General features: G+C 43.8%; 1 protein-coding gene across 1 annotated transcript in view; it reads left to right on the top strand.

The window, feature by feature from the left end:
* Positions 1-10501, top strand: part of LOC108576542 (protein trachealess) — a 169343-nt gene that overhangs the window by 33280 nt on the left and 125562 nt on the right. Inside the window, exon 2 of the mRNA XM_017939553.1 lies at positions 8159-8191. Within this exon, the coding sequence (XP_017795042.1) occupies positions 8159-8191 (33 nt within the window). The remainder of the gene's footprint in view (positions 1-8158; positions 8192-10501) is intronic.

The following is a 10501-nucleotide window of genomic DNA, read 5'->3' on the forward strand; positions in this document are numbered from 1 at the left end:
GGAATTGTTTAGAGGTGGACAATTGTTGTTGCTGTGGAAATTTTCTGGGTTTTGCGAGTGGGGATCGGGGAAGTTTATGGGGCTGCGAGCTTGTCGAGAGGCTGTGAGGGAAATCGTGATGGAACGAGAGAATGTGTTGGTTGGTATTTTTCTTCGTACGATTGACAGCAAGTTATCTTCGAGAGGACTGTCTTTATCTTTATTGAATTTATAATTGCACTTGTATTTTTAAAATTTTTAAGTCAATCTTCACTTTCTATGATTTAGAACTTTTAGTCACTTTTAGTCACAGTTTAATGATTTATTTTCAAACTTCACTGCAATGCACAAACGCAGCATATTCAAAATAAAATTAGAAATTTAGAAACTACCCCTTGAATTAATTCACAAATTTGAAAGCACGTCACCAAAATTGTCTCCCCACACACGAACCACAACAAAAAAAGAAAAAGAAGAGAAATACAGTGAAACGTGTACCATTTTTTCCAAAGAACGTATCAAAGTAAAAAAGCGTGTTCGATTAAAGCGTGAAACTACGGCGTGACGCAAGTAGGAAGGGGAAAGCGAGTAATATCGCACGAAATTCCGGTGTTAGCCTTATTTCCCCAGTTTGGAGTATGTCGATCTCCCGATCCCATCCATTTTTCTCCGTACAATCGTCGAGTGGTCGATCGTTTGGACGCGTGTTTCGCAACGCCGGTCCCCGAGAATGTCATAACGCGTGTCAATCGGGGAAGGTTTTCATCGGCTCGAAAGTCGATCGCGTTCGAGCGAGACCGTGGCCTTTTCTTTATCGCTGACTAGCGAAGCGTAATCTTAACCAGGTTAACGTAAAAAGACTAATCACCCGGTTGCAGCCGTTTTTCCGAGTTGAAACAGTCGCGAGAGTACGCGTACGAGCGGTAACTCGCCGTGGAATTGGACGATTTTGCGGCGTTGGATTAAGAGCAAATCGTTGTTTTTTTCTCTCTCTCGAAAGATCGTTGCGTCGATACATGGAAAACGCTACGTAAGCTGTTCCACCCTGTGAAATGGTATGCGGTGCAAGAACAGAACTTCGTTATGCGAATAATCATTCGTTCTCCTTTGCGAAAATTCCTTTTCTTTGCTTCTTTTTTCGCGGTGTTTATTGTCTTTTTCTGAGCACCGTGGGATGTGGTGAATATTTTGTTGGGAGACGGTGTGAATGAATTTGTTGGAATTTGACTTGAGTTGAATAAGAAGTTCGAGCGGGTAAAAAGTCACTTGATGTTGTTCCAATGATTACTTTTAATTGTAATTAAGGGAATTTGGCATTCTCGAGAGAAATAGCGCGTTTAAATTGAAACTTACGTTTTGCAAGATTTCAGAGATGGAAACCAAAGACGTACCATTTTGCACGTGACCCTTAGAATCCGAATAAATTTTAATTAAAGAACGACTGAAATAGTGCAATAGTGCACTTTGCGGCTATTGGCAGCATTTTTACAAAACAAAAGAAAGGGTAAGGAGAATCGATTGCTACGAAACCGTTCCGTAGTAGACTGTTTTGTCCCTGTGGCGCCAAACCTAACCTCAATGAATTCATAAAAAACACCCTACTACTTCACCAAGTAGCAACATTCACTCCTTCACTCCCAACCCAATCATCCTTAAAATCACCTGAAAAACGTTCCAACAAGGACACCAAGAACACCGCGGAACAACCATCCGTATCAATTAATCCGCGGTAACCGATGAGGGGTCAAAAGCTCCCTCGTCGAGCGTATCTCGCGGGCGAACCGCGGCTCGCTCGTTAAAGATCACAGCTGAAATATCGCGTCCCCGGTGCGTTCGGGTATATTTGAGCCGGACCTCTGGTTACGTGTCCTCGGGGCTGTCGCCGTGAAAAAAGTTTGAGTCCCTTGCAAGACAGCATCCTGCCGGTCAGTGATCCTGGCGTCGGCTCGGCCGTGGACGTTTCGGTGTAGGTATATTCAGCACGGGCACACGATCCACGTTCCAGCTTGCGACGAAACGCACACAGGTAGAAAGGGAGCAAGAGCAACGGTAACTGAGAAGGAAGAAGAGAGAAGAAAGAGGGAGAGAGAACGATGGGAATGGAAGAGACCAGAGAGGAGCATAGCTGGCGCATTATCACATACGTTAAGTTTTTCTGGCTCTATTGGCCCAGAGCGTGGCCACGAAAAACGACTGATTAATCGAACCAACACGGCGAACATTCTTGCGGCCGCATATACAGCCACCGAGAACCAGTAGCTTGTCTCCTTCTCTCTCTCTTTCTCTCCCGGTGGAACACCACACCCTGCGCTCCTACATTCGCACGGATGTCGGGAGAAGAGACACGAGGCGGCACGCTGAAAAACTCTCCCAATACCATCGGGCTCCGGGCCAGTTCCGCCGATGTCTTCGAACGAAAACCGGAATGCGTTTCTTATCCGGGCTACTCGAAGCCCCGCGAGCGGGATACCTCTCTGAACTTACAATTATCGCACGGTACAGTACCTGTGTCGGATCGTAAGGTGAAAAAGAGTTACGGGGAATCGGTGGGTCTTTTCTTTTCTATGTGAATGGATAACGCGGAGTGTTTTGGTATTGGGCTTGTGTATCGTGAATTGGTGAGGGAATTGAATGGACGGGGAGATTGTTGAAGGGTTGGATGAGTGAAAGGACGAAGAAGGTTACGTTTGGTGACTATTTGTTGTAGGTTAGGGCAGGGTGAGTGGACTGGTGGGTGTTGGAGGTTTGGAGACGTTTGATGGCGAGGATTGGTGGTAATTGTGGACGTGAGAGGTTTGGAAGTCAGTCAGTCATGAAATAAAAATTAAAGCGACTGAGAAGCGACGTGAAATAATTGTCACTTGGTAAATCATTAATCATGACAGTCCACCACATAAATTAGTCCACCATAGTGAAATAGAAAATTCATCAAATATTGAAATAAAACAGTATAGGTTATTTCTAGGTTAGTTTTAAAAAATTTCAAAGAAGATCCGATTTGCAGCAAAATGACCTCTGAGTGCAAAGGGTTAAATTAGATCGCAAACAAAAGTTTTCATTCATTTTCTGAAAGGCCACGTAAATATTTAAAAAATCGGGAATCACGAACGAACCTTGATCTACTTCAGCCCTTTAAAGAATTGGAGCTGGAGTTCCTCCTAGCAACTCCTCGTTCATTCACCAACAAATTTCAGCGTTCAACCACGCAAAATTGATTAAAACCCTGAACAAACCACACAATCGAACACTACACCCTCATATTCACACGCTTTCCTCTGTCAACTATAAAAATCGAAAATGGCTGCACGTTAGAGGGTGAAAAACAACGGAAACTGCCATTTCCCTCGTCTTTTTTCCCGCGTACAAGGTGTCGCGAATGAAAATGCCACTTGTTATGCCGACACATCGCTTAGTTATTACGTCACGGGAATCGGTTTTTCCCCCCGGTGGAGCGTTCCGCTTTAGCCGAGCGTTTCTGCGTTTCTCACCCCCCGCGAGAGCGTAGCCGAGAGTCAGTCGAAAGGGACAGACATTCCGCGCAGCCGGTGTTAGGCAAAGTTAAAGTTTACACCGGCTCTGTCTCTGGAACACGTGATCGCGCCATGTGTGGAACCGAACCTCTGGCCCCCGTCCACGTATTATGACTGCTCGTAGGGCACGTTTGCGGTACGCCTGTCTCTCGATCTGTTTCGTCTTATCGACGCGAGGCACTAACTCGCTGTGTAATAATTTTCAGCAAATTTTTTGAAAAATCGTCGAAGAACGAATTTCAAAGTAAACCGCTTTGTCAGTTAATTGAAAAATTCGCAAACGTTGCAGTTTTGTAATTTTGCTATTGGAACCAGAACGTAGTTCAACCCTTTGGCTCCTTCCCTTTTTGGTCACTGGGTGAGTGATGAATTCTAGGAATTTTTGATAGAAATCGAATTAGATACTCGACTGGAGAACATGTGCAGTATTTCATTTTGGATTTCTAAGTTGATTTATAGCAAGTTGGTTAGATTGATTTAATAGACAGGTCGAAAGACTTTCTGTCTCAGTCGGAGAAATGCTATTTATCGCAGCATGTTGAATAAAACAGCACTTCCCCGACACCGAAGAAAAATGAAAAACCTCCTACAGCATTCGTCTTAATTTCTTCTCGTCGTTAAAATCGAATTATCATCTCCTCTAATTTCACCAGACGTGCAACCAGTAGTTTGTCACGCTTATTACGCGTGTCTCTCGGCGAAAAGTACGGGTTATTCGACATGCTCACGGGCGTATTATAATTGTATAAACAAGTCGGATAGATCGTGGACCGTTGGACGAGAGACGCTTTTACGTCGAAGTTCGCGCATTCTTCGGGGGACTAAATGCTCGGTAATTTTCGGGCATTACCCCAACTGGTTAATTCGTGTTACGTGAAGCGGGGGGAAGAAAAAGTAAGACGCAACCGGCTATTTCCCCCGGTGGAAATGATTTGCATTTACTTCACGGCGATTACGGAGTTCGTGGCTAATAAAATTTGAGCAGCTCGAAGACTTCATCATCGATATCGCACGCAAATCTACGGTGCAACCGTCAATTTGCTGCACGCGATGCCGATCATCAGTGTGAATTCTGGTAATACCGTTTGCCCGTTTAACGGGAATCTCCATGGAGGAGGAGACGAGACTTTTTAAACTCGAACGTAGCGAAATTCTGCCCTCTAAACTCATAAAGACACTTACTGTTAGTCGCGTATAGCGGTTGAATAAACGACGTAGCCGTCCGAGGTGAAAATCATGGGCTGTTACATGACTGCCAGGTATTACAGAAAAGTCTCAGATCGCCCTTTGGAAACAGTGCTTTATTCACGAGGCCTTGCATTATGTAAACGACTGGATTTTTAAACAAAGTACAGTAGAATTGCGATAATTTGGCAAGCGAGGGATTTTGGCGACGTGGGAGTATTGTGTAATACAGTCAAAAGGAGGGAAATAATTTTAACACGTTGAGTGCCGCGGGGGCCGAAGATTGGTAAAGGCATTTAATTCGAATAAATGGTAATATTCGTAAAATTTTCATCTAATGCATCACACTGTGCTGTATTAAAATAAAAAATTCATTTCGGCGCTGTGGAGAAGTTATATCAAATTGGTCCAGCATTCAACGTTAAAAAATCGCTGTAATTAATACAGTAACGTTCTTCCAATGAAAATGAATTCAAACACGACATAAATTTGACTAATCGGTAACAGTAACATATCCAGTATTCTGAAATTTCAAACTCACAAACATCAATATTTCTCTAACACTGCCAAGAGATTTTTCACCTCCAACGAAACTTCACACCTTTCACCCCGATCCTAATCCCAAATACCAGAGAAAAAGGAACTTTCCTCACCGTCGTCTTCCCCTCATCCTGCCATAATTCCCGTCGGTTAAGCATGCACACCACGAGGATCCCGAAGCCCAGCAGTGTGCCACCAGCAGCCAAGGATATCGCGGAGAGGCGCGCGCACGAGAGAGAGAGCGATCCGGTGACATCAAAGTTTAATAAGCGCCATAAGCCGATCCGAACTGCGGCTAAAACTCGTCGAGCAATAAAAGCGGCAATAAAGCGTTCGCCTTTCTCACGTCCCGTGGGTGGAGGAGGAGGCTGGGTATAAAGGCGAGAAAGAGAGGAGAGAGACGGTGGCGAGCGTGTTGTAAACGGGAGGGGCTGAAAGGAACCGGTGGTGTTCTCTTGCATGGTGGTTAACCGAAAGGTTAGAAGGGCGGGAACGCATTAGCGGTGGAAGGTGGCGTGCTCATAGAGACGTCCGGTCGCCCAATTACTCCCGCATTAAATCAATGTTCGTACGGGGCCTGGGCCATTCCGGCAGCCCGGTAATAAACCGTGGCCAACATATCTGCACGACTTACGGCTCATCCCTCGCGCGGCAGCCACCCCCGCGCTGCGTCGCGACGCTGATCTAGGGGGTGAACGCGGCCCGCCACGCTCGAGAAATGTCCTCTCTGTCGTAATATTTGGCTTTAAATCATGTCGCGCTGACAGGCCCCAGTTTCTTCGCACCTTCTGATTCATCCGTGCGACACCACGCGCGCCTCTCATCCTCTTCCGTCTTTATTTCTTCTTCCCGTTCTTTGTCTCTCCCTTCTCTCTCTCTCTCTTTCTCTCTCTGGAGAAGTTCTTTCCCCTTTTGCTCGAAGTTGGCGATTTTTGCGTTCGAACTTTTCGAAGGAAAGATGTTGCTGCAGAGGATCAATTTATTTTTGGAAGCTCCTCTTTCGTGCTCTAGGGTGGTTCTTTTTTTTTTGTTTTAAAGGGGAAATTGGGAGTGGTGGGTTTAGTCTTAATATATGCATTCAGAAAAAACTGCGATCGTACAGTGTGCTGCATGTCGGTTTTAAGTGTCTATATGTAGTTAGGTACTTGTGCGTCATGCTGGATAGACAACTGTTTACATCACAGTGTAAACAACTGTCACGGAGTCAGTATTAGAAATAGCATTGCAACGATAGAGATAGTAACCCTGCAAAAACAAGTTACTTATTAACTCGTTAACTGTCTCTTCAAAGTCATTAGCAATTCGTCATTAGAGTCAAGTTCACCTTCTCCCCAAAATCTTATTAGTCCAACACACGTCGCAGCGAACACAACGTTTTCTTCTCTTCACCAAGTTAGTGTCTTATTATACACAAATCCGCGCGTACATAGTATCACCCTTGCAAATAGATATTACATTGTAAGAATATAGTCAGCGATTACTTTCGCACCTAGATTCCAACAATCAGAGATACGAAAAAATGTTGTCACGTTTAAATTTTTAAATGGAAGCCTATACTTTTTATTGAATATTTTTACACCTAATACCGAGACTAATACCGAGTATTTTTCGTTGCTGAGTTGTTAACTTTCAAAGTTGACATTTGAGGAAAATGTAATTTCGATGTGATTTCGTTTAAGAACAGAATGGATGTATAGAAATCCGATTGTACTTTAACTCGTTACTTTGGATATTTTCGACATTACATTGAGATATTTTCGATTAAAACGCGAGTACTCACTGCAAGGAGTGACGAATTGAAAAGTTTGCAAATTCGTTAGGCAGAGTAGCTTTTCGAGGGTCTCGCGCGGGACCAAGTCTGAAACCAAGTGAAGTCTATGGCCGCGTTCAACCGTGAGATTAGCCCCGCGCACAATTTACGACGGCGATCTTATTCATAGCTAGGCTTTCATATAAAAGCTTTTTCCTGTAAGCTGCGATACATTCTTTCGGCCGTCGAAGCTGGCTCAAAGGGACGCTCTAAAGATTCGGCACCATAACAAATTAATATCGTCGAGTTTGTTGCATTCGCGGGGAAATTCATTCTTGCGTGCAAAACTTGCCGCGTGACTGCATGCAAATTACACTTTTATCAAATATTGGGAACTGGAATGTTGGGAAAATTTATTTGTTATTTACATTACTTATTATTTTAAATTTATTATATTTATTATTCAATTTAAATTGTATTTTTTTTTAATAAAATATTGTCCTTATGTTTCACATGAAAAATAATTTTAGTAGGAAAAATATTTTTTTAGAATATCATTGTGGAGGGTACGTCGTTGTCAACAAACCCTTACCGAACGTCGTTCTATTCTTCCACGCGAACTTTCTCTCTTCCAACTCCTTCGGATTTTAGTTTCCGTTCTTTTGTCTCTCCCCGGGTTAAGACTTGCCTTCGTCCTCGAGCAGCTTAAGAAACGCACATGTGGCATCCAGGTTCGCACGAGGACGAACGAATTTTCCGTTTCCACCACTTTCTGCACTTCTATCTTTATCTGTCGCTACTCCTGTCTCCCTGTCCTAACAATATAAAAACCCAGTACGCCTACACCTCCGTTCAGTTTTTCCCTTTACCAACCATCGCGACGTACCCGCCGAACCGCCACCTCCGGGACAATTAACGAATAAGACACTTGTATCTTAATAAATTGAGGTGAAAACAGTGCAACGACGTTCCTCACCCACCTCAATCATATTAACGAAAATTGTCTCTCAGTTTGTTCCTTTACCGACCATCGCGACGTACCCGCCGAACCGCTACCTCCGGGACAATTAACGAATAAGACACTTGTATCTTAATAAGTTGAGGTGAAAACAGTGCAACGACGTTCCTCACCCACCTCAATCATATTAACGAAAATTGTCTCTGTCTGTTTCAGGTATCGAGATGACGCTCTCTGTTGGACAGACAGGTAAGACGATTAACACGACCACAATATCTGTCTAATAAAGAAGCCAATATAGGGTGCGTCAATAAAATATGAGGATTTTCAAAGATCTATTATTGAAAACTCAGGATAAAGTAAATTTTATTCCACAACACCTTGAAAATCGTCATATCCCTCTCGTTCGTTCCAATCTTCTCTCATCTCTCGTTACAACACTTCTCACAAGCGTACTCAAACCAGAACCTACTATTTCGTCACAGCTCACAATAGCTCCTAAAAACAGCGAAACTTTCAACCTCCGTCTCTACATTTCTCAACTCGATCCTCGTCTCTCTTCTAAACCCACTCTCGATCACCTTACAATCATCTTCGATTCGTCGAAACGTTTAAACCATCGAAGGAACTACCGTTTCGATCGCGATTAGAAACACACGCCAATCGGATCGTACTCATCTCCGTACTTTATCCTTGAAATGATAGCCGTGAAATTAGAGTGAACGTGGAGAGGAGAGAGAGAGGTGTCAGCGATCGTCGATGATAAAAAGAGAAGACACAGGGCGTTCGAAACGGAGAGAGAGAGAGAGAGGCGGTGGATAACACCGTTTTAAACGATCCTTTCCGAACTCTCGATTTATTCGCGGCTCGCGGGGGCAAAGAGAGGAAGAGGTGGTGGTGCGCAACAGCCGGAGAAGCCAGAATGGAAAAGAAACACGGCGAAACGAGGACAGTAAGAGAAAAAGGGGCGAGGGAGATGAAAGGGGCGCAGAAAAGGTAGCGAAAACGTTGGAACAAGCTAGTGGATATATAAAGGAGAGCAGGAGGAGAGCGAGGTGAATAATACAGAGAGATTGACGTCGCGACGCAATTCCATTGTTCAAAGTGAGCTGAGGTGGAGAAAGAGAGAGGCTGAAGGAGAGAAGCCGGTGGAAGCAATGAGCAAGGCAACGAGCCTTTGCCACGAGGTTCTTGCCCACCGGTATAAATCAACTCGCGAGTGACCAAACCACTCCGCCATACGATCCGCCGTATACACCGGCTACATCAAATTAGCGACACTTCTTTCGATCGACATGTCGATGCCGGCTTTTTGCCATTCAAGGAATACTTTCTCTTCGCTCTGACTATTCGCGCGCCGCTTCAAATCGACCTTTTTTTCTCTCTCCTTTTTTTTTTCTGGACGTCGAACAGTCCCTCGTGTATCGTTCCGCTCATTTGCGTGTGCCGCGCTTTCAAACGGGCGAACGATCGGTGCCTGGGCTGTAACGATGTGTAACCTAGCAGCGCGTTCTTTCGTTTGACCGTACGCTTAACCCTTTCGCTACGAAAGACGTGTGCGCAGGCTGTAGCTAAAAGTAGGCATATTGTACAAGCGGTTAGGAGGTGATTTCTTATGCAAAAATTAACGAACAATGTGGAATGATATTTTTTTTAGCTTAGGCTTAGTTTTGGGGAAAATCGAGTTTGGATGTATGTTTCATTATGAAGCAGACCTCGGCTGAAATTGGTTTATTTGAGGTGTCGTAGTTCAAGTTCTGAGGTTTCTTTATTTCGGTGGTGAATTTATGTGTTGGGAGATATTCCAATTGTCTTGTACAGTTTTTTTTTCATGTGGGTGTGATAACGAGTACTGTTAGGTCGTCCCGTAAGTTCGAGCTGAATGGGAAAAATATTTGAATGAAAATCCGAGGAAATTCTGTAGCGACCACGTAATGGTCTTACCAGAAACTAATTGGAAAAAGTAGAATTAGAAGGTAATTACGTTTTTCTTTTAAATCAAATTTAAGTGTTGGTTGAAAATACCGATCTGAATTATAAAATTCGACAGGAACTCACGAGATGACCTAATATTTAGAATAAAATTTTTACCAACTGCATCTGACTTTCGAGTGACAATACGAAGATACCGAATGTGATCAGAAGTGAGATTATCACGCGTAGAATTTCACTGCTACGATGTTTATGGTTTATTGAGAAAACCTACCGCATCTCTCTCACCTGCCAAACACCTGTAATAATCTTGTAATTAATAACGAGCATATCTACTCGTAGAATAACTAGAAATTCTCATCGGAACATCTCGATGCAACGTCACGGAGGGAATATTTTACGATGCAACGAGGGTCGAGGAGGGTAATTTGCAAGAGCGCTAGAAGGATTCCTCGGCAGTGTTTCAGGGAAAGCCATTGTAAATGAATCGAACGGACGATGGGAAGAGTAATTAATGACGACACTCGGCTCGACGTAATTAACCGAAACTGATCCGACGCTAATTACGAATAGCCGAACCACGAGTAATTAATAACGCGCTCGGCGACGTTATCGGCGTGTATGTGC

Source organism: Habropoda laboriosa, unplaced genomic scaffold (assembly GCF_001263275.1).
Source record: "Habropoda laboriosa isolate 0110345459 unplaced genomic scaffold, ASM126327v1 scaffold346, whole genome shotgun sequence".
In the NCBI taxonomy this organism is placed as follows: domain Eukaryota; kingdom Metazoa; phylum Arthropoda; class Insecta; order Hymenoptera; family Apidae; genus Habropoda; species Habropoda laboriosa.